This window comes from Brachypodium distachyon, chromosome 3 (genome assembly GCF_000005505.3).
Source record: "Brachypodium distachyon strain Bd21 chromosome 3, Brachypodium_distachyon_v3.0, whole genome shotgun sequence".
Lineage (NCBI taxonomy): Eukaryota > Viridiplantae > Streptophyta > Magnoliopsida > Poales > Poaceae > Brachypodium > Brachypodium distachyon.
The window spans coordinates 53823516-53847768 of NC_016133.3; the positions used below are offsets into that span (position 1 = coordinate 53823516).

The following is a 24253-nucleotide window of genomic DNA, read 5'->3' on the forward strand; positions in this document are numbered from 1 at the left end:
TCCAAACACAACAAAATATGTCGGTACAAGAAAATATATTAAACAAAAAGTCTGCTAAAAATAGAAAAGCATTAATTTAGAGGGTGGCTGGTGATCTAATCCGTTTGTGACTAGCATATGCGTGAACCACATATGGATGTATCAGCATCCACTGCTTGAGGCCGATGACGCCCAAGTTTAGATGCTCCCCGAGCCATCATCCGCCTCCTCCTTGTCCTTCACGGCAACGCCCACCTGTGTCCCCAACGAGTTTGTGTTCGTCGGCACCACAGCCAGAGATCTTGGAATCCCAAGGAAGTTGATCTCCACCGGGCGAGACCCTCCCCGACGATACTCCTCCCAGAAGTTAGGGTTGGGGGCGAGCCAACTAGGTAGTGAGATAGGGATTGGCGGTGCCGGAAAAATTATAGGCCGGAGAGGGGGGAGCTGGTATAGAAGGTGCTTGCTGACGCAGTTGCGTTTCGACATGTGACCACCCAATGCCTGGTGTGTGGGCCACACCTCTCCGCAGTACCAACACTCGTAACCCCGTTGTTCGGAGAAAGCCCGTGCTGATGTTGAGTACCACGGATTCGGTGTGCTTCCACTGGGGGCAGCCATGGGTTGGGTTTGCTGGGGAGACAACGCTTTGTGCTTTGATGTAATTTCTCGATACAATTTGCCTAGTTATGGGTTCTGTGTGTTGGTTCAAGGTTTATATAGGTGTTCCGGTCATCATCGGCATTCAGAGATATTGTAGGGTTTTATTAGTTTCCTCACAATGCATAATATTTTAGATGTTTTCACTTAATATCAATAAATGATATTAAGAGGCGACCTCCGAAATGCCTTATCTCTTATTGAATCCAGAGTAGTTATTAATATCTTTGCGAGAGGGATTTAATGTATTGGAATTTAAAATGAGTGAACGTTCGTTCTTTAGTCTGCCGGAGCGAAAGCTTTGCTGGCCATCTGATCAAGGAAGACTACCTGGGATCGCGCCACGTGTCTTGTGGGGTGACAACTTTAGTTCTATGGGTGGCAACTTTAGAATTTAGGGTGGCAAGTTTTGTCCGTAATGGTGGAAACGTTAGTTTTGTGCGGGTGGCAACTTTACCCCTTCGCGCCAGAAGGCTAGGGAGCGAACGTTTAGTTCCGTGGGGTGGCAACTTGAAAGAGCATTTCTCTCCTAAGTGGTTTTTGTGGTGATGAAAACATGTTGTGTATCTAATCGTGTGTCAAGTATTTCAGATTTTATAAAGGAATTGGCACAAGACGATGGTGTGGACCCTCAAGATGGTAAGAAGCGCAACGGTGTTAGCGGCTTTTTCAATTTGATTTGAGTCGTAGGACATCCGTACTATTAAGAGGGAATTCACAAGGGAAGGTAATGGGTGAATCAATTTCACGTACACAACTACACAAATTGCACCCACTAAAAAGCCTACCCCAAAAAGAGTGAGAGAGATGAACCAAATTCAAACCTGTTTTTGGACTGTTGCTGTACAGGTGGCAGAAGGTCCGGCCGGAACTTCCGCCCCAACTTCCGGGTGTTCTCGGTTGATTCCGAGGAAAATGCGGAAGTTCCGGTTATTCAGCGGAACTTCCGGTAATATGTGTAAGTTCCGGTGAATGACCGGAAGTTCCGGCCTGTCTCTGCGCAGTGCATAACGGTTCGATTTTGGGACCCCATATAAATACCCCTTCGTCCCCAACAGGTCTTTGGCCCGAGCTTTAGCCAAGAACACCCACTCTCTCTCCTGAAGAACACAAGAACTTCATTTCCCTCGATCTCCCTCCATAGTTGTTCCCCCAAGCCAATACTTTGAGATTTGGAGAAGATTGAGATCTAGGGTTTCACCAAGTCAAAAAGTTGATTCTCCTTGTTTTCTTTGTGGATTTCGTTTCTCTTGGGTTGTTGGGAACCCTAGACGGAAGCGGCTACCTCGAGCTATCCCTTGGTAATTGAGGAGCTCGGGGCTTGGATTGGGAGCCTCCGATTGAGTTGTGGAGCTTGCCCCGGTCAAGTTTGTAAGGGTTCGGCATTCGCCCTCAAGGAAGCCACTAGTGGAACTTACCTCACCTTTGTGGTGTTGTGAGAGCTCATCTCACCTTTGTGGTGTGGTGATTTGGAGAATAGAGTGAGCCTTTGTGGCGTCTCTACCTTTGTGGTAGAGCACTCCAAACGGAGACGTACACCGATCCCAATAGGTGGAACTCCAGTGAAATCTTCGTCTCCGCGTGTGGTATCTTTTCCCCTTTACATTCTTGCTATCTATTGTTGCTTCGCCTATTGCGTTTCATACTAGGGTTGCATTCACTTTAGAGAATCTAGTAAACCCTAGGATTAAGTGCTTTGTATCTTTCAAGAAAAGAAAAACAAAAAGTAAAATTTGTTAGTCGCCTATTCACCCCCACCCCTCTAGCCGACCATACCGATCTTTCACAACTTCAGTTCTGTGCAGATACTTTACCCGTCGCGTCGGAAGGCTAGGGAGCAAACGTTCGCACCCTATTCCATTATTTAACGTAGTAGTGTTAGTTTTCGTCAAGAAACGGCAGCCAATGTAAGAGCAACTCATCAATTATGTGCCACATCGACAAAATGCTGACGTCGACGCTTAAGGTACAATGCCACGTAGGAGCATAAATTGGAAGAGGCCTAGCAGGACATGGCTAGAAAATGGCTATCGGATCCACATGTTTTTAGAGTGCGGACCCATTTTTTTGGTAAGTCAATGTCCTCCTATCCAGAAAATATAAACTTTCTTTGTCACATCATTCCGTGAATTGATGGCCTAACTCGTGAGGTTACGAATAAAATTGCAAGCAAACTACCACAAGCTTTTAGTTACGCTTCAAAAAAATCTAAAAGCTACAATTTTTTAATCAAGCATCGGAATTTCAATAAAATTTACACCATTGATGCTTGTAATTAGATCACAAATGGGTATATTTGGACCAACATTTTTTTCAAAAACAATTTTTGTGTCAAACAAGGCAAGTTCATCATACTATATTGCAACTTATTTTTGTGTCAAACAATAAGCAACTTTGTCTACGGTGTTGCAGTGGAGCATAAGTTGCCTGTGAAGTGACTAATGTTGCCAAAAGGTTGCGGTGAAAATAAAGTTGCCAACGGAAGGGCATAAGTTGTAGAAATCAAAATTGCCAACCATATGAGTCAAAGTGTCTTTATTGTGAACCAAAATTTTCAACGGATCCAAAATTGCCAGCACATGAACAAAAATTACTTATAGCATAGTCACAAAGTTGTCAAAGGTACTATTGTAGAGCTAAAGTCGCTAGCAAAGGAGCCAAATTTCCAATAAATGAGGCAAAGTTGCCTGGAAATGCTACGGTTGAGTGAAAGTTGTCAACAAAAGAGTCAAAGTTGCCTCCAGTGAACCCAAAGTTGACTCCAGTGCACCAAAAGTTGCCAGCAAGAGAGCAAAAGTTATTTGCGATGTTACCACACCACAGAACAGAATTGCCGACAACGGTGGGAGGAAAACCACTTTCAGCAACAAAATATCAATTGGCAAAGGTTTTTCGCGACCAACATGGTCTGTGATCGAAAGTCCAGTCCGCAAATGCTTTTCCCGACCAACAAATCTTACGAACCATCCCGTTAGCATAGGAAATGTTTCCCGACAAATATATTATTGCCGACGACATAGTTTTCCTCATACCCAATTTGATGCTTGATCGAAAAAACTCACCACAGTGGTTGCAACAAGAACGTCAGTTAGATGGTCTCCTCGTGAAGAATGCCCACAGTGTTGCCTCTAAAGAAAAAATAAACACCATGAATCATCTAGTTCTAAAACATCATACCACAATTAGTTACTACTAGTAATTGAATGTCCAACATAGCCAACTTCATGGAAACACGATCCATAAATCTCTTATTTAAAGCATGTGCTCATGTTCAGTTTGTTCTTGAAACAACGAACGTAATGAAATACCTGATTCTCTGAAACATATCTATGTTGTGTGGAAAATTTCTTTACTACGGAGGGTTACTTGCAGGTTTTCTTGTCTTTCTGACTTCTAATCAACAACTTTGATACCATGATATAGGAAACCAAAGACCTAAAAGAGATAATATTCAGCGAGTGTGACATTCTGGTCTATGGCTTAATAGGATTGATAGAATACCCATATTAACAAGGTATACCTTCTTTTTCGGGAGCCCATCCGAAATGAACCTCAAAGTTAAGCATGCTTGGCCGAGAGCAATTTGAGGATAGGTGACCGACCGAGAAGTTTCTCCCGGGAGCGCATGAGTGAGGATAAAGTGCGCTGAAAAGACATGTGTTGGTCTGTGGGGCCAGTCTTGAAGCCTAGAGAGCTGCCAGGAGTGACGTTGGGACGTTACAGCGAGTTAATTTACCTCGACCATACATGTTATGGAATAATTTATTGCAAGGTTCCAGTCCTTTGGTCACCACAGAAACATAAAAACAGACCTGTAAAATGCAGGCCTAGCAAGGTGATGTTGCTTGATTTTATATTTTCTTGGAAATTAACTATTTTCTACAATCATTCTCTTCAATTTTCTAGTTTTTTATCGAACTTTGGCCATTTCAAAAGCCTAACATTCTCAGCACACAATAGTTACTGATTATGTTTATCTATGGGCAGAACTGTATGCTGCTAGGAAAAAGAATAGTATTCATAATCCAGGGAAATATAATACCCTTGTGTTATTTACATTATTCACTTGGCTGTAGTTATTCTGCTTGAGTGATGGACAAACATTTCAGGCTATGTCAGAGAAGCTGGATCAATAGAGCTTGGGTTAGAATCAAAACATAAGGTATAACTTCAGTCAAGGTGGCGTATTTGCACCTTACTGATTTATTAATTATTTTCCTTTTTGCCTTCAGCAGGCTAGTAATTCCGGCACGCATACGGGCCTTATCGGGCGTATCGGGGTCGGATACGCCCGGATACGGGAATACGTCCGGATACTCCAAAATACGTATCCGTACTTATCCATCATCTTCCGAATTAAAAAAAGAACGAAAATAAATCCCAGATACTCTATGGACATCGACGGACACCGGGCGGGACACGGGAGTGCCCTGATTAGCCGCATCTAGGGCATTCTATCCCCAATCGACCACTTCCCGACCCTCTCCCGTCCAAAGCCCGCCAGTGCCGCACACCGCCACTGCCGTTGCTGCGCCACCTCCGTGGATTCATCACCGGCACCGGCCACCGTCGCCGCCTGCCGTCACCACCTCTGCTGCCGCTGCATTGCGCCGTGCCGCCGTCCCCCACCCTGCTGCTCCCTCACGAGTCGCGACCTCTGCTGCTGCTGCGTCCATGCGCAGTCCCCCGCCTTGCTGCTCCCTCGCCGCCGAGCACTCAACCGGAGCAGGTCACAGGTAAGCTATTCTCCTTCCTGTCTTCCCCTTCTCTGTCTTCTCTATTCTCTAATTCTCTGAATCTTGGCTTCCCCTACTCTGTTCCTTCTTCTCTGTCTCCTCTACTCTCTAATTCTCTGAACCAGAGTTAGAGGCATTGATAGATGATGTTCAAGCATTTGATAGTATTTATATTTATAATATATATACAACCGTATTCCCGTATCAGGGTTTTTGGAAACCGCGGTATCGGTATCCGTATCTCCGTATCTGTGCAACCTAGGTTATTTATTTTTTATGTGCATACAAATAATATTATCTATATTTGTTTAGTACAAGTAATATAATGTGGTATTTACAGTTGTAACAGCAATTAGATGAGCTCTAAGGACTGTACGATTCTCAAAAAGTGTTGAGCGCAGATTTAAATAAGAAGCTTCAGACATTACAGGTACCGATGTTTTCTTATCATATGCTTGTCGACTGATTGAATGATTGTACATGTATTTATGTTTTCTCATTCTTTTTGCGGAAAAAAGATGCAGGAAACTGTGTGCGGTCTAGCAGACCTTGAAGGAAACTATATGCAGGCCAAGAATACAACAAAGGAGCTAGTAAGATTATCCGATAGAAAATCTTCTAAGAAATCAGGTTAGAAAAAGAAATTCATACTTCAAGCTTCTACGAGGATGATATATTGGCAGGATGGGGGCTGAGCGACACGCCGGTGGTCCATCTCATTGGGGTGGAACCGCGGCGCGGCCCGGCTCGTGCAGGGTGGCCGGACGGCATCGCCCTCCGGGCAGACCAACCACGCAGTCCAGCGCGTAGGGATGCACGACGGCGGTCCAACGCAATTGGGCGGTGGGCGGTGGCAGTCTTGTTCGTGGAAGCAGCAGGCCGGCGGTCTAGAGAAAGGAGGACGACGGCCGGAGATCTAGGCGGAAGAGGGATTTGGGCCGGGCGTGCTGGTGTAACTGTAAGTGGCGTGGCCGAAGGGATTTGGGCCTTTCGGTAGGTAGGTAGGTAGCTGGGCCGGGTGGACGAAGGAGCAAAGAAGAGAATGAATTTTGGCAGGCCGGCCCAAACTTTGGCGCTAAAAATTTCAGCTCGCGCGGCCCAACCATCTGTTGATCGGTATTATTTGCCGACTGCTGGTTCGACCAAATGTTCTCCGACCGATAATTTGTTGTCAATGTCATACGACCAACAATCCATCGGAGACGGACCATCAGATTTAAAACTATCAAATGTGAGAATTACGCGTTACTGGCTGGTACGGCGCAACATGATCAAAGTATCTAGGTTGATAACCCTCCTAGCAATCTCTTACCTTTGTTACTCAGAGATGTAACTTTCTTTTCAGATTAATAAAGTTTGTTTTCCCGTCAAAAAAAATTAGAATAAAAATATATGGGGTTACGTGCAAACATGTTTATGTTTTAATTCCCACTTTGATGTGCACCGACGTTTAGATCTGACGATCCACATGAATAGTTTGCACCGAACAAAATTTTTCATCGGCAACATAAAAGACAAGCTCCTTACTATGATTTGTTTTTGCCGTCATACATCGGGAACATGATGTTTTTTTCACTTGAAGATTAATCCATGCTAGCATAGCGCTCATATTTTGCTACAGAAACGCTAAGAAAAAAATCTACAACTAGCAAGAACAACATACTCTTGGAGAGCACAATTAACTCCTGGCATAGGCAAGAGAGTGCTGTTGTTAGCTTCTCTAACTCGTGTATTTGCAAGGTCCAACTTGCCAGGAAAAGAGAAGGTTTAAGAAAGGTGACCACCAACGCCAATCTTTTATAAGACTAGCTAAATGTTCATGCTCTGCCACGAAATTAAGAATTTGTGTTATGCATGAGTTGTTTAAATATGTGTCGCTCGTATTTTTAAAATTTCTAATAAATAAAAATTATGTCAAAATATTATTTTTGAAAAATACAATTACCCTTGAAATTCATGAAAACCAACCAAGCATAGTCAAAAGATCATGATACGTATAGAATGAGGGGTTAATTAGATCTATGCCACTCTCTGTTCCACCAGTTGGAAATATGCCATTACAAAAACTTGACTTGGAGAAATGCCACTCTAACTTTTTTATACCTCTATCATTGTCATTTTGTCTACTTAAGACCAATAAATGTTCATAAAATACATGTATTTCGGCGTGTATAGCAGTATTTACCATAATACCCTTATTTACAATGTTCAGCGGTACGTTCGAGTCTTCCAGGCACCATAAAGGTTCAAAAAATTATATGCCTATATCTATACGTATTTAGACAGTACGTTCAGCATACAGTTGGAGACGGGATATGAGCGCGTGGGGGATAAGAGGAATAGAACTATTTGACTTGGGATTGGAAAAAAAATTCATATAGAGTTATGTCTATACGTATTTAGACAATATACATGCTGGTATTGGAAAAAAAATGACATTGATAGAGGTACAAGAAAGTTAGAGTGTCATTTCTCCAAGTTAAGTTTTTGTAATGGCATATCTCCAACTGGTGAAATATAGAGTGTCATAGATCCAATTAACCCTAGAGTGAGTGGCAATTAGATGATTCCGTAGCCTTTAAGTGGTAGTCTTGTTGGAGTGAGCTCGCGACCACCCAACTCAGATCTTTATAAGTGTAAAGAAATCAAAAAATTGCACAGGAAGTAAGTTCGCCCTATCCAATCTACAAAAATTTCACCGATGACAGAGTAAAAATACAATATATATCGTTGTTTATCGGTTGATCTATATTATTTGTAAGTAAAAAAAACAGACGCTCCGAGTAATACAACATGGTTTAGATCCAAAGCAACTCAAGTAGATTAACTAACAAAAAGGGAGAGAAGTGAGGAGCTCTCCATGCTAAAGTTTTGATAACTCTTGCTTTCTTTCAACATCCATAGTTACTACTCTAAAACTTGAAAAAAAATACTCCGATATAAATCATTTGCCTATTCAATGTTGATCTTATAATTATAATAAATGGTTTATATAGATTCTAGATATGCTGCACCTTTAAAGAACAATTCTCCAACAGTTGATACGGCGTTTGATGGAAGATGGAACAACATTCGAGTTTGAAAAGAATACTCTATCTCAGAATATTGCTAGTCACAATCTTACACAGTTGTTTGGCTGGGCAAGTGTCCCGATGAGCTGTTGGCTGCGCTAACACGGAGAAAGAAATGAAATCATAAGAAATTGACCAAAAAAAAAATTAGATAGGCAAAGAAAGCAATACTACTAGTCGTGCCATGTTTTTTAGTACAAGGGCAATAGTTTCATCCTCAGCAAGTGTAAACTTGCAATCAGGCACGTGAAACTTTCCGTTCTTTTCCACTGTAACATAGAAATTAAGGCCGAGAAGGCTTAATTAGAGAGAACAATGCCGTTCCTTTCTACGGAAACAGCAACATTATGCAAAAGTCCTCGAGCTTTCCATCTGGCCAGCCGACGGAAAGAAATACATCTTAGCTCTCATCCACGTGTTGTTGCCACTCACCTGTCCGTAATGATGCAGATACAAAATTTAAGTCCAGAAAGATACACTTTTCTTCTCAAATGAGAGATGTGCGTTCATGCTGCATGACGACATTCAACAATTGTTTTAACCTGTATTGGACGGTTAACCCCTAGAGAAGCGTCGGGGACCACTTTCATCCCGTTAATGTCAGTGTGACGGTGTCATCTTCTACAAATAAACAGTACTACTATAATAATCATCGAAATTTATCATAAGGGAATGGGAATTGCATTGGATCATTCGTGTCAGCCGACCTCTCGTCGATCCTCCCTAGATCTGCCCCGGCCCTTCTGATCAATCACACGACTTGATGGTCCGTTGTGTGGATCGCTGTTGCGTGCCCTCGCTGGATCCTTCAGAATCAGAAATCAGAGCATCTCCCCCGTTTTGTCGGCACGAATTGCATCGCGTCACGAAAGCCAGCGATAAGACATTGTTGAGAGCCATTTCGTTTAGTACATCAGAGCACGCATCGCGTTTCCTGCGTGCAAATGCCGTCAAAACGTGGCTGGTGAGCGCGCTAGGCCACACTTGTCTCGACGTTCCGGTAAACCCGTGAGCGATGGCACGTCCGCACAGCACATGGGAGCAAGAATATTGTCCCGGCCACGCACATCAATTCTCTACATGGTACAGCCGTACAGGCATCAGGCATGGGCGAGATACTTGGTCCTTGGTCCATGTTTGGTTAGGTTTAAAACTGATTTCTAATTTTTGTTTTATATGTCAAAAAACATCAAATTAGCTGCTTTCGTCTTTGGCTTTTGATATTTGACTTGATATTGTTAGATGATGGTATAAGAAAAAAATCAAAATCAAAAGCAACTATTTAGATGCTTTTGTGAATTATAAGCCAAAAATCAAAAATCAGTTTTAAGCGCAACCAAAGAGGAAGGGCCGTAGCTCCCGCTTGCAAGACAGTCGAGGGTTGGACGGACCCCAAAGAGCTGGTCCTCACACGCAGCATCAATTTGCAAAATCATTGGCGCACAAGCTATTTCCGTTCCAACCACAAATTGCTTGGATTTGGACCGCTCCCAACGCTCACCACAGCTTCGCCCTCCGGTACGTCTTTCACTGTGTAAGATGTGACAACATAGTTCAGACGTGACACTATAGCAGATATCGGACGCAATCTTCTCTGCTGAAAGAGAAAACGGACACCCTGCAGGGCTGCTTGCCACGCCTTTTGTCTGGATGAGCTTCTACGGAAGCAGACGGGACACTCTTGGTCGACCTGGAGCCACCGAAGCAAGACGGAACTCGTGAATGACCAAGCGGGAAAAGACAATCAATCCAAAGCAGTACTCAAAAAAGTTGCCGTTCGATGTTCAGTTATTCCGCCATAAACACCAAATGGTCTACAACAGCACGACAAGGACGGAGAGATGACGCCAATGCAATGACAAGACGCACACACAAAGACGGCCATGCCATGGCCACACGGACATGGACACCGACCACCGGCCAAACTAAACCGACGACTAGAATTGAAGGCAGAGAACACAAGAAGAAGAAGAAGACGGAACTGACCAAAAGCCACGGACACGCTTACTACTTGCTGACCTGGTGGCAGCTCTAGCATTGGCATGGTGAAAGTCTTCCTTGTGCCCAAATGCTCTCTCCTATCTAAAGACTAATAGGTAGATGGATGGATACTCGGTAGGTAGGATCCTCTTCGCGAATTCTTCCTCACATTCCTGCGGCACGGACGATGACGGGATTCGATCTTTTGTAGCAAGCTAGAACTTGTTGCTGTACCAGAAGACGCCCTTGCGGTCTGCAGGCTCGACGTAGATGCACTCCTTGGCCTCGCGCCATGTAGCCTTGGCCACGGGGGTGGGATCAAACTGGTAGTACTCGCCGAGGATGGGCCGGATCGCCTTGGTGGCCTCCATGGCGTGGTAGTGCGGCATGGTGGAGAAGAGGTGGTGCGCGACGTGCGTGTCCGTGATGTTGTGGAACACGCGGTTGAGGATGCCGTAGTCGCGGTCCATGGTGGCCAGCGCCCCGCGCAGCCAGTCCCACTCCGTGGAGTCGTAGTGCGGCAGCGCCGGGTGGGTGTGCTGCAGGTAGGTGATGAGGACCAGCCACGCGTTGACGATGAGCAGCGGCACGCCGTAGACGCGCACCACCCACCAGAACCCGAACGACGACGCGAGCTTGAGCAGGGCCAGCGACACGGCCACCATACCGACGTCCGAGACGAATATCTGGGCGCGCTCCCTGTCGTTGTAGATCGGGCCGTAGGGGTCGAAGTGGCAGGCGAAGCGCGGGTACGGGCGGCCGGAGGCGTTCATCGCCAGGTACAGCGGCCACCCGAGGGTGAGCTGCACGACGATGTGGACGAGGCGGCCGATGGGGTTGTTGTAGATGTAAGGCGTGTACCACGCCAGCGCCTCCTTCTGCTTGGGGACGAACACCTCGTCGCGCTCCAGGGAGCCCGTGTTGGAGTGGTGCCGGCGGTGGCTGTACTTCCAGGAGAAGTAGGGGACGAGCAGCCACGAGTGCAGCACCAGGCCAACGATGTCGTCGAGGAGCGAGTAGTCGGAGAAGGCGTGGTGGCCGCACTCGTGGGCGATGACCCAGACGCCGGTCATCACGCAGCCCTGCGCGATCCAGTAGAGCGGCCAGGCGCCCAGCTGCAGCGCGCTCGGCAGGGTGGGGATCCACACCAGCGCCACGTACAGGAGCGCCGCCACGATAACGAGGTCTTGGACCACGTAGGAGAAGGACTTGATCACCGAGCGCTCGAAGCAGTGAGGCGGGATCGCCTTCTTGATCTGCCCCAGCGTGAACGGCGGCTTGTCCGTCGGCGAGCGCTGCACGGCCGCGCCGCCGCTGGCACGGCTGAGCAGCTCCTGCTTCTCCCGCTCCTTCTCCGTCATCCTACCGCCGGCACCCATTTTGCTGCTGCCAACAGAAACAGAGGTAATCAGACAATGAGAACGGAAATATGGTATAACGGGATCAAAGGGTGTCTCAACAACAGTACTAACGGCATAAACCCAAGATGCTGCCATAACGAAAATATCTACGAGTTCGTTAGTGCCGTAGTGGTGACTAAATCGACAAAAGTTCATCACATATGAACCAAAATCTACACAGAAATTAAACAGAACAACACACAAATCGACCACATTAAATCAGCCTCAGACCTAATCGATGCGCCGCCGGCGAGCTTGCGGACGAAAGCCGGCACTGGATCCGGCAACCACGAGCTCGGGCGCGGGCGCTGATACTGGATCCGGCCACCACGAGCTCGGGATGTGGTCTAGCCGGCAGAGACCCTACATAAGGAGCCGGAAGGCAGAGACTGTAGCGCGGTGGAGACAGGGGAGCTATTTTTTAACAATATGTGATCCAACTCATGTGCCTGATGTAGGTTATATTGTGACATTTTCTACAAAATGTGTTGATTTGACCTTGGGACAATCTACTGCTAAAGTTCTGCCAGTGCACGATGCAACGAGCCACTTTCGCTTCCTTGGCTACACGAGATAAAATATTCCGAGATGAAATGGCAAGTTGTGCATGTGCGAGCCCAATGGCATGTGTGACACATTCAGATTCCGTTTTGAGTGCGTGCACCGGAGGAGGTTCACATGTGCTGCTTCAGATCTGTGCCCATGCTTCTGAATAGTAATCACCCAAACAAATCGACTGCCGTACTACAGTGAAACACAGGACGGCAGAAGAAGATGGAGAAATGGTGACTGATTATTAGAACAGCTAAGAGTTAGGTGGTGCGATGTTGCCCTCGAGAACAATGTGTAACCGTAGAACTGAAATGCGTGTTTTGGGGCAAACTATCATCAAGCTTAACAAGAGAAGAAGCACACGGCATGACGATGTGATCGTGAAACGTGCTTTCAAAAGAAAGCAATTCCAATCCATCGTCCCTACAAAGATATTTCGCTCTCTCTGACTACGACCATGACCTATTCAGATTTCAGCCACCTACCACCCCTCGTTGAGAGCACACTTCTCCCTCACCGCATTCCAGTGAAACAGTGCCCAGACCGAGGAACAGGAGTAAAAAAATCTTGTGCTTGCTGCACGTGATTGCCACGTTAACGTTATACTACACACGACGCGGCACATCTTCATCCGGTGGGTGGATTCAGATGCTCTTTCCTTGTCGCTTTTAAAATAAAACGTCGCGCTGTGGTGCTCCCACGGCCAAACCGTGACACACCGGACGGCGACGGCGATGATTTGACCTGCTGATTCTGGGCACTGATTCTGAGTTACAGAGCAATACTCGTTGATTAGCAGTTTAGCACACTGGTACTGATTCGGGGCATTCAGAATGAATGGGACGGCTGTACTGTCGATTAGGACGGCTAGCTGCCTGAGTGGCCGGCTGTAGGAGAGGACCACCGCGGGGCAAGCACATGCGGCCACCACGGCCGGCTAGGCGGCTACATGTACAGAGGCTTGGTACAAGGGTGCCATCCAAGTTGGAAGCGTGCAGAAACCAAGGGAAGTGGGGGAAGAGGACCATCCAAGTCCCACAACCCACAGCAGGAGAATCTCAGCCCACGCAGATCTGCCGGCTGCCGCCGCTGCTGCTGATCTGCGGCTTTGTACATTTGTGCGCGTCCAGCTAAATTCGTCTGCGGCAGGAAATGGGAGAGATGAAAATGGATGGGACAGGGCCAGGCCAGGCCGTGCGGGCCCGGGATCTTGGCCCAGCACGGCCGAATATTTTGCGGCTGCGTCCCCCCTGCAGTTCAACCTTAGCGCAGGCAAGCAGAAGTGGGCTGACAACGCCAGCGGAAGGAAGGGACAATCACCACCGTCCAAGCAGCGGCGCGACAGAATCAGACGGTGGCGCTTCGTCAATCACGATGCCCCTGTTCTTTTCTAGGTCAAGAACGACAGCCGCCGCACGAGACGGACCATCAGCCGCCGCGGCCGACCAGGCGCGCGTGAGGCAGGATCCGCCGATGTGAAAGCAACGGCCGAACTTTCTTTCTTTTCTTTTCTTCTTATGGTAGCCTCTACTCCAACGACCCGGGCACGAGAAGCATATGCCTCCGCCGGCTGCGCTCCGTTGGTAAAGAAGTGAGATTTTTTCTATGTCAGCAACAACGACCGGGGCAACAACTTGCCTCTCTTTGAACTGAACGTTTGTCAGTTCTCAAAGGACAATCACTGTGTACAGAGAAGACGAGAGGAATTTAGTCTAATCACAGTATGGAGGGACCTCGCAATCCACTTTTAATGAAAAATTGGACCATGCTTTCTGAGTATCGAAAGAGATACACATGGGGGAGTAAATTTTTAAACGACAATTGGGCCTTACCTCCTGCATCGAAAGAGAAAACACACGGCAGATTAAAGTTTTCCTAAAGTTTTAACGCGGTCGAATGGCAGCAGCAGCTTTTCGGCACGATGTAAAGGAAGCAACTTTTTCGCCCACAAAATTAACCGGGGGCTGCGCCAAAAAGGTAGGCATTTTCAGGGAACCAAAATGAGTGGTAACGGCACGGGAGCAAGGACCAGAACCTAAAGGTATCCGAAAATATCTTGATACCACCCGCGACAAAAATCCTACAGATCTGGACAAGAATGTAACAGAGTCCTTCAAATTTCCTAGCAGCAACCTACATCAGAAAAGGCTTGCAATACCGGTCGCGGACATCGAGAACAAGCACGGCTTGGCGGCCGCGGCGGCGACGGTAAAACTCCCAGTTTATTCCCAATCCCCACAATTCGTCACGGATCAAGCGTCCCCCGAGCGAAGCAGATTCCGCACGAATCCACGCCGAACCAATTGAATCTACGAACGAAACAACGATACCAGGAGGAATTAAGGGGAAGGCTAATGCCGTTACCTGATAATAAAGGGGGTAGAAGTGGCCGGAGCGGAGCAGATCGAGCGGACACCGCGCGCGCGGGCACGCCCTTCCGTCCCTCGCCCTCTGGAGCTCTTTTCCTCCTCTCTCTCTGGTCGATGAACGAGTGGTTTGTGCAGGGGAAGGAGGAGGCCGCCTCCGAGTCTAGCGGTGGGGGGCTCTATTTAAAAGCGCCCGTCCCCTGACACGCCGTTCTCTGGCCCATGGGCCCCGACAGCCAGATGGGGCGCACAACCCAGGAAATCTGGCCCCGTACACGTGTCGCCTTTTGTTTCGCCCACTGAAAGGGCGGTGACCCGGATCTTGCAGTACCGGCCGTCAGCCGTCCATTGCCGCAATCTGACGGAGGGGATGGCATCGCTGAAACAGGGTGGGATTGACGGGAGATGTAGCGGCCATTTTGTCAGTCAGTAATGGCTTTCATGATATTGATGCCAATTTTGTTCCGGCCTTGTTTGGAACACAGGAACACAACAAGAAATAATTTGAAGGAATGCATGTCATGTTTTGTGGATTTCTACACAAATCTGAATTGTAAATGCTCAAAAAATTTACACGAGAGTGCTTTAAAGATATTCACATGAAAAAATTTCTTCAGGAGAAAAATAAGAGGAAAGTTAAAGACACATGTCACACTGAACTTCTTGGCGGAAGTGGAAACATGAGATTTGAACAAATATTCGGAACCCTACAAAATAGATGGACGAAAATGACAAATTTGATCATTCCCTCACTTTAACTTGCACTTTGATGATTCTCCCCGCCATGTATCATTTACATGTAGGGCATAGGACCACCTTTAAGTGAGACTGGGACGGGGCAAATGATAAAAGTGCAAATAAAGTGGGGCTAATCATCTAACCCCTTGCCGAAAATTGCATTTAGTTTTGCAGGTAAATGGAGATGTATTAATCAAGGCAAACCTTTACACTCTCGGAGAGCCAGATCCACCATAGGCGTTGGACCAGAACCCAGCCACACGACCGTGCGATGCTCAACTCTAGCCAAGTTTTCGAGCATATGACTAACAAAGTTTTTAGATCTACCCCTTTAATAACTAAAAGCATCTATTTGAGAAACTAAAGCTTATGAAAAAAAGAGAAGCATGGCAACAATCCATCAATCTACCGTCCAGTTCTCGCCAACATAACAAAGGAACAATCAGTTTCGATGAGGACTGGGAGCTCAACGTCAAGGCAAGACCTTCCATACATGCACACAATTCAGCTTCCACGGGATCAGAGCAATCATGGAGGACACAACAGGAGGAGAAGACGATCTGCTCGAGCTCATCACGCAGGATCATACCCATGCCTGCACATGAAAATCATCTATTTCAAATGAGGCCTAAATAGGGGCAAACGAGTCGGCCGATCATTTCTCATATGTCTGAAACATGATGATGTCTTGCTTTGCATGCCAAGATTTAAAAGTGTTGTGATCGTATCATACAAAAAAAGGTAACAACATTCAATATTGCAAGCTCGAACTAGCCAACTTATCATGTAATCTCTCTATTCAAAACCACACAGACAGAACCTAATCTAAGAAATTCGGAAAAAAAAACATGGACAAATTTAATCTTCAAATTCCCATCACACGTACCTATGTCCTCACTACTCATTGCCAAGGTGATTCTTAATTTCTCATCTATTCAATGTTGCGCCGCAGCTCGTTTAGTGTGGAAATTATTCGGAAGTAAAACTGGTATATTTCAGTGTCTTTCCTCAGAGACATTTTCCTTGGTTCCCTCTACCTTCAATTTTAATTTGTGTTAGCGTAACCTACCTGTTCCGCTTCACAACGGGGATTGAAGTTACAAACAGAAAACAAGAAAACAGGACAAAGTAGGGGTTTCGGTAGCAATTAGAGGTGATCAAAGGAAAGAGAACAAGCTCAAGGCATATGCTCGGATACTCAAACCCATAGGCGTAATACCATCGGTTGTGCCTCAACGCCTATGAAAACGGCAATCTAGCTCCCAGCAACAACAAAGCGTCGGTCTTTCGAGTTCCTCAGATCGTCAATCAGCTGGCAACGATTCACATAGGGCCACACTATCAAGCTTTCAATATCTGCATTTAATATTTGAGCTTGATCGATAACTTCTCCGCTTTCCATTGCAAGTTTGATTTACGCGACTCTCGAACGCAAAACAATAGGCATATGCCTTCACGTGACGCCAACCGTGAGCACGCGAGGGCGTGTCCTGAACTGGATCGCACGAATCGCCCTCCGCGATCCAGTCCAATTTGCGCATGACCAATTAATCAAGCGTCAACATCCTCTTAATTTTTAGCCTTTGGGCGATCCGCCAGCTTGCGATTTCAAGCAAGCGAACATACGTACGCGGACTTGTTAGAGTAACTCTATCAAATTTCGGGATCCGATCGCCAGAAGAAACCCCCCATCCATGGGCCATGCATGGCCACGTAACAGTATGTTAGAATATCCCTGCAATCAGATACACTGATTGAACTGAAAAACTGCTCCAGTTTTCTGGTGATGGGTGTACGTGCGTGATTTCACTCCGGCTACTTCCTCAACTTGTGTTGTGCGTGTGTTACTTTGAACTCACTAAAGTACCAGTATGTTGTTTGTCTCGTTTTGGCCATCATGGTGTGTTATGTATGTGTCCCCAAGTTACTACAGATACAGCTTGTATCACGAATTTTTTGTTCGTGTTACAAAATGCAATTATTAATGCACGAAGATTTGCTAAACGTTTGCCGACATTAGTTCATGTGCCGTGCACGGAACTTTTATCAGCTAACATGTGGTATCAGGGTGGCGTGTTTCTACAGTACAACACGGGGCTGGGTCGATCTTTCTTGCCGATGTGATCTGGAATAACAAATTAATGGAGCTGGTTCATCCCCATGGTTAGGCAGATTAACTAATAAGATATGTTGGACTAGAATGGTAGACCTGGCATGGCGACGTAGCAGTCCTTGATCTGCGTCAGATGGAGTGTGATTGTGTCTAGTCTTTCTGCGGAAAATTTCACATGGAAGCACGGAACTCATTTATTTCGTTTAAATTTCGTACTAGAATATTTTTTATTGGCTGCTTTTCCTTTATTCGCCTATCAAAGTGTTCCAATCAAGTCATCTCGGTCCATCCGTGCCGAGGCACGTACGGTAAGCGAGAAAAATGCCGGAGAGTGACGCCATGGCCAGACTTGAGATTTTTGTTTTTGTTTCTTCCACAGTTCCACTTGAAGATTGGTCTAAAAATAGGACATGCGCTGGATCCCACTTGCATACGTGAGCAACATATAATAGGAGAAATAGAAGGAAAGATGAGAAAAAAAAATCTACATGTCACACCTCAACTATCCTGACTTGCTTGCTGCGAGGGATGGTCACACAACCTCAACTATCCTGCCATGAGACTGCCAATTGTAAGGAGTGTCATTTTTCTGTACACATGGAATCTAGTTGACCTGACTTGGTGGACTCCCGGTAGTGTTTGGTTGAGAGACTAGAGTGGAATATAATGGATTGGGTGATAGTCTTGGAGGTGATTCTAGAAATATAAACATTCCGTTTCATTCCATTGCACCTCGCTCTGCAACCAAACACAGCAGTTTCTAAGCACACCGCCATATCCCGTGGCAGTCATTTTCTTTGTTGTTTTATGCGATGCGTAGAAAGAGAGGAACCAACCGATACATTCACGTGTCTTGCCTACTGTCGTCTATCTAACCTTCCAAGACATTTGCTAGGTCACAAGAATGTCGGTACACGGGGAGTAGTATGTATGCGGCAGTTTTTTCTCGATTTGTTCCACACAAAAAACATGTCCCTGGCTGTAAATGATGCTGCTTCCTTTTCTAAATATGAGATGTTTTAGTTTTTTTTCCCTAAATCGAGACTTCTTAAAATTTGACCAAGCTTAAGGTTGGGAAAACACACCCTTACGAATTTTTATGGCACAGAACCACCACTTTTGGCATAAAGTGTTTCGATCTCCAAGCACAAACAGTTGAGTCGCTAAGATGATTTCTGGCAACGGGGCTCACTAGTCAGGCCGATGGTGACGTGACAGACGTTCCCGTGACGGTGGCCCCCAAGCTCGTCTGCTGCTTCCCTCGCGCTTGTACTGAGCCCAAAAACCACATCCCACCGCCTTAAGTTCGTTGCGCCCGTCCCCGAGGTACGAGCGAACCCAAACCTGCTGTCCCGGACCCTTCTCCATCCGATGGAGTGCCGCCGTTTGTTGCCACACCCTCGTTCCAAAGAACCGTGAACAATGTGGAACCGAAGATGCCGTCAGTCGGGCCTCCCCCGCCCCGACGCTGTTGTGGTTGCCTTCCCTCGACGCCGACGGAGCCGACTTTTTCTCGGATCCCTATTGACGACGAGGTCTCTTCCTCACGCGTCGACGAGAGCTTTACCACCGTCATCGTGTTCCTCCTCTCCAGTGAGATCCGTCGTCACGGCGCAAACGGTGGCCACGGTACCGAAACCGGTTTAAACTTCTAAACTTGACTGTTTGGGCTCAGCCTAACCGGTGGTTCTGCGGAATAAAAACCTAACGCGGTGCTTTTTCCATCCTAATCTCCAAAAGTGGTGGTTTTATTCTTACTCAAAACATTCCAATATCTACAAGTCTAAATTAGTTTAATTATACCCATCATGGTATATATCTCCATAGTAGGCTTTTATATTGTAAATGTTAGTATATTTTTATATAAACCTGGTCAAACTTTAATTATATTTTTTACTTATGATGAAAAATTTATAACACATAGTGATACTTTTGATCGGAGATAGTATACGAATAGGTTGTTTCGGAAAGAAAGGAAAAGATTGACCGCCGCAGACGACGCAGTGCACTTGTAGTTGTAGCTGAGTTCCAAAGAGCTGAAAACACGCCCAAACTCGTAAGTTTGCGCTAGCTTGGCGCAGGCGCAGCAGAGGCCTGCGACAAAAACAGCAAAATGAGTAGCGGACACTCTACTACCGGTACTACAAGGCAAGCCCACGCGAACTAGCCTTTGTTGCCTCGCGTGCTGAAACTGCTGAACTGACGGATGGCATGATGCTCTGTACGTGTCGCCAACGCCCAAGCCGCGTGGGAGCCTGGCGCGACAAGTGGACGGCGGCGAACGACGCTCTGCGTGCATGCGCCAGCCGTGTGACCGCACGCACACGGGGCAGGGAGTCTCCGCGGTGGCTGGAGTCGGCTGAATTGTCAACCTGGATGCAGCCTCAGCACGCGCGCATGAACTGCGGGTAGCAACATATGTGCCCGATCGATCAAGATTCAGAGAACTCGCATCAATATTCAATACAAGCGTGAGAGCGGGACTCCTCGTAGGAAATTTGCATGACATAACTTCGAACTGTTGGAGTTGAAACGAGGACGGACAAAACAACATGGGCCTATCCAGCAACCAACTAGACGGCACACTTTATTTTCTTCTTACGACGGGAAAGCCGATTGCCAGCCCAGTACGTTCGTAGGCTCAGCCAAACCGAAGCCCACCAAAGATCTAAACCAGAAACACCTCAAGGCCCGAGAGGCCCGGCGTCCTAAACATGCGCCGGCACCTTCCCCTTCTCCTCGTTGCTGTTGTCGAGCTTGATGCCCTTGTACCACATCGCGCAGGCCACGTAGACAGCGAGATCAACGAGCGAGAGCGCGGCTAGTAGAAAGTAGAACCTGTCGAGGTGACCCGAGTTAAGGTTCCCGGGGATCCACCCGGGCCGCCTCTCCCCTGCGGTGAGGCTGGTGACCACGCTGACAAGCATGATGCTCACGTAGTTCCCGAGCGAGATGGACGCCATGCACAGCGAGCTGCCGAAGCTCTTGACCCCGTCGGGCGCCTGCCCGTTGAAGAACTCGAGCTGCCCCACGTACATGAACACCTCCGAAGCCCCGATCAGCGCGTACTGCGGCACCTGCCACAGCACGCTCAGGGAGCTCGGCTGGTCCGGCGCGGCCACCCGCTTCAGCCGCTCCACCTCCACGACCCCCGCCACGACCATGGCGCCCATGCCGATCACGAGCCCGACGCCCATCCGCTGCAGCTCCGTCAGCCCCTGCGGGTTCCCCGACAGCCTCGCCATGACCGGCACCAGCACGCGCCGGTAGATGGCGATGAAGGCCAGCACGCTGAGGATGTCGAACACGGACATGCTCGCGGCCGGCACGTGGAAGGAGCCCACGATGTTGGTGTCCATGGTGGTGCCTTGCTCCACGAACAGGGACGCCATCTGGGTGAACACCACGGAGTAGACGATGGTGCACATCCAGATGGGCAGCATCTTCAGGATGCACTTCACTTCCTCCACCTGCGTCACCGTGCACAGCCGCCACGGGTCCTTCATCCTCTCCGGATCGAAGTACTCCTCTTCGGTGACCGTCGCCGCCTTGTCCAGATACCTGAGCTGATCGCTGTGTAAAATCTTCCGGATTCCTGAAACCTTGGACTCGTCTCCGTCCACCTCGTGGAGCAGCTCGCCGCGGGGCGCGTGGGTGCGCCATTTACGGGACGCGGCGACGAGCACCTGCGCGATGCGTGTCAAGGGATTGCCGCTGGGCTTGAAGTAGCGGTAGTTTGGGGTGCCGAGCAGGAAGAGCACGAGCGCCAGCGCTGCCGCGGCAGCCGAGACCCAGAACCCCATGACCCACTGACCCGAGTCCTCGTAGTACACCAGAACCGTGTTGGAGAAGAGGGAGCCCACGTTTAAAGCCAGGTAGAAGTAGCTGAAGAAGGCCACCTTGGAGCGCGCCTCGTCCGGGTCCGTCTCGTCGAACTGGTCGGACCCCAGCGTAGCGATGGACGGCTGGTACCCGCCGTTGCCGAACGCGATCATGTACGTCGACAGGTAGAACAGCGCCACGCCCGCCGTCGACGGCTTGTCGCAGTGCGTCTCGCCGTCGCCGCAGCCCGAGGGCTTCACCAGCAGGAACCAAGACGTCAGCGACAGTATCACCAGCCCCTGTTTCAGATTTCAGAACACCATTTAACTTATGCGAAATCGATCCGAACAAAGTAAGTTTGGGTGATGGATCAGTGTCACGACAGTTGGCCGTACCGTTACGTAGATCATCTGGAAGATGGCGCAGGTGATGTAGCGGCCCCAGTAGGAGTCGCTCATGAAGGCGCCGATGAGCGAGAAGATGTACACGGTGCCGGTCCATTTGCTGATGCTGTTGGCCGCCTCGGCGTTGTCCTGGTGGAGCACCCTGCGGAGGAACACCACCAGGTTCACCCCGACGCCGAAGAAGGCGCACGTCACCAGTCCATAGTTGACTGCATCAGGAACAGAAACGATGAGTCAAACAAATGCCACAAAATTCCAATTCGTAGCGGTTCCAGGAAACCGGGAGTCATGCTGACACACAAGTGTTGCCGCAAAGTTAAACAAAAAAATCACAGCGACTATCTGGGCTTGTAAATGTTGGCAGTGTGTGTGTTGCTGCCCATGGAGGCATGCAGAGTAAATCTGAAACCGAGAGGGGCAGAGAACATGCTGGAAACCAATGGCGGATCGACCCCCAATTTTGGGTCCCGTGCAACTACTGGTTGGAGGGTCCAGTTACTGATCGACTCAGGAAGTACGAAGGAATCATGGTTTTACCTAGCAACAGGATGGAGGATTTCCATTTTCCAGTGTTTGCCTTAACTGCCGGATTTCCTCTTCTGTCCATTGACCCATCTTCAGTGATGGGAGATATGCCCTTCGAATCGACGATGCTTGGAGCCATCACCTTATTCAGTGAGTTCTCTATTTCGACTGCTCCGTCACAAAATTCAGAAAATAATAGTTAGCAAAAGAAAAATACTTGAGAATAGGAAGTTGTAGGCGTTCCATTCAAACGCAAGTGGAATCAAGTTCGTCTTTGTTCACATGGTGATATGGGCCGCAGCTTTTTGTAGTTCAGGGGACTGTTCGAGAAGAACTAGACTGTGATTTATTTTATGCTAATTCCCTAAGTAATTCTTTTGTGATGTTGCGACCTGTCGTTTGCAGTGTAAACGGGGCACTGCTTATCAGCACTTTATTTTTTATACATGAAACGTCATCTTGTTTATTGCTAGTACTAGAACGTTTTAGCGTGCAATTATATCACGCCTATGTTTTGGTGGAAATATCCTATGTCCCACATATATGGATGGTTATATATATGTACCTTGTTTGTTTGTTCCGCTCCTGCCGGTCTTTGAAGAAGTTCTTCACTTTTTCCTCTATGGAAACCTTGAAAGGCAGCAAGATTAACTCAACCTGCGAGTATATATAGCTCATGTCAGGGTCCAAATAAAAAATGGTACCAAAAAAACGTATCGAGTTAACATTATTAAGTTTGGAAGATCGAGCCAAAACGAGATGGTGGCGTGCTTATCGCCATGCACTGTCTGTGTGACTCTGTCATAAACCCATGTAAATTTTCTAAGAGTTGGGAGAGCGCGTTCTATGGAGATATGAATGGAGCTCGAATCTAGCCACAGAAACGGTGAAGCCAGCGAATCGTAACGACGATACAGGAGGGATCGATGCCATCGTCGTCGCATGATATACACACGTACGTAACATCCCATGACGTGACACGGACAACGCATCGGTCACGCACTTGCACATACGTGTAAAACTCGATCTATCCCATATGTACGTACGAGTAAATACCTTCGTTTATGAACCCTCCGGTTTGGGCTCGCAGCTCCTTCTCCGGCGACGGGGACGACGAGCGCTTCAAGAAGCAGACTACCACCACGTCCAGCACAGGAAGAACAACCACCGCTAGTAGTACCTCTAGCCCGGACAACACCTCGACGACGCCGGCCAGGCCTCCAGACATTTAACAGAGCAAGACGCACGGAGTTGATTAGCAGATCGCGGCGATCGATCGCCTACCGATCGAGAGGGATGAGAAGGAAGGAAATGAGAGAGAGCTGTTGTGAGGTCTGCGGGGCGTGCTCGGGGCGCGTATTTATGGGCGTCGATCGGGAGGCGCGGCAGCGGCAGCGGCAGCGCGGGACTGGCTGGAGGAGAGTCGCGGTGCGGGTGACTAGTACATTTTCGTTTTCTCCTGTCCCGCCTGCGTGTGCAAAAGGCGGCCGAGACACACATGTGCATGGCCCGTGCCAGCTGTTTTCTTGACCCCTTTCCAGAACAAAGCGGAAATCCTGTGAGGTTCCCGTCGGCCACTCGGTCTAGCTAGCCAGCGCCAAGCGAAAGGTTTACAGTACGGTGTGCAGCGTGCGTGTGTTACTTCAGGCTGTGCATCCACGAGCTGACGGCGCACGGGATTTGCTTCTCAGCAGCCGTAGGGATCACCTCCACCGGAGAACTGGAGTACAATGCTACTCTAGGGGGTTTCAACATACTCCGTACATATAACTATAGCAAATCACCTTCATCGTGAATTTGCCAGCCAGCCGTGTTTGCATGCATAAGCGAGCAGTAGTACAAATTCATCTGTGTAATCCCAAATTGAGCTTTTCCCCGCAAAGAAAAAAAGATCCCAAAATGAGCTT

The 24253-nt window shown here is 47.9% G+C and overlaps 2 protein-coding genes across 4 annotated transcripts; both read right to left on the bottom strand.

Annotated features, from left to right (window-relative positions):
• Positions 1–10202: 10202 nt before the first annotated feature.
• Positions 10203–14897, bottom strand: LOC100835723 (fatty acid desaturase DES2). 3 transcript variants are annotated; one of them, XM_003570188.4, is made up of 2 exons: positions 14743–14897; positions 10203–11809 (listed from the first exon to the last, which is right to left on the bottom strand). In XM_003570188.4, the coding sequence occupies exon 2, from the start codon at positions 11803–11805 to the stop codon at positions 10642–10644; it is 1164 nt and encodes a 387-aa protein (XP_003570236.1). In that variant the 5' UTR covers positions 11806–11809; positions 14743–14897; the 3' UTR covers positions 10203–10641. The 3 variants fall into 3 exon arrangements, with proteins under 3 accessions (XP_003570236.1, XP_010235888.1, XP_003570235.1); XM_010237586.3 differs by having other exon boundaries at positions 10203–11812; XM_003570187.4 differs by lacking the exon at positions 14743–14897 and adding an exon at positions 12058–13485 and having other exon boundaries at positions 10203–11812.
• Positions 14898–20075: 5178 nt separating this feature from the next.
• LOC100835414 (protein NRT1/ PTR FAMILY 7.3) lies at positions 20076–23727 on the bottom strand. The gene is made up of 5 exons (XM_003570186.3): positions 23403–23727; positions 22912–23003; positions 22359–22514; positions 21813–22030; positions 20076–21716 (listed from the first exon to the last, which is right to left on the bottom strand). The coding sequence occupies exons 3-5, from the start codon at positions 22483–22485 to the stop codon at positions 20304–20306; spliced, it is 1758 nt and encodes a 585-aa protein (XP_003570234.1). The 5' UTR covers positions 22486–22514; positions 22912–23003; positions 23403–23727; the 3' UTR covers positions 20076–20303.
• Positions 23728–24253: the final 526 nt, after the last annotated feature.

Excerpts from the sequence above, each read along its gene's own strand:
- LOC100835723 (XM_003570188.4), bottom strand. The coding sequence starts at position 11,805 with ATGGGTGCCGGCGGTAGGATGACGGAGAAGGAGCGGGAGAAGCAGGAG.
- LOC100835414 (XM_003570186.3), bottom strand. The coding sequence starts at position 22,485 with ATGGCTCCAAGCATCGTCGATTCGAAGGGCATATCTCCCATCACTGAA. Across the intron at positions 22,031-22,358 it reads ATCCTCCATCCTGTTGCTAG|TCAACTATGGACTGGTGACG; the intron begins GTAAAACCATGA and ends TTCCTGATGCAG. Across the intron at positions 21,717-21,812 it reads TCCAGATGATCTACGTAACG|GGGCTGGTGATACTGTCGCT; the intron begins GTACGGCCAACT and ends AATCTGAAACAG.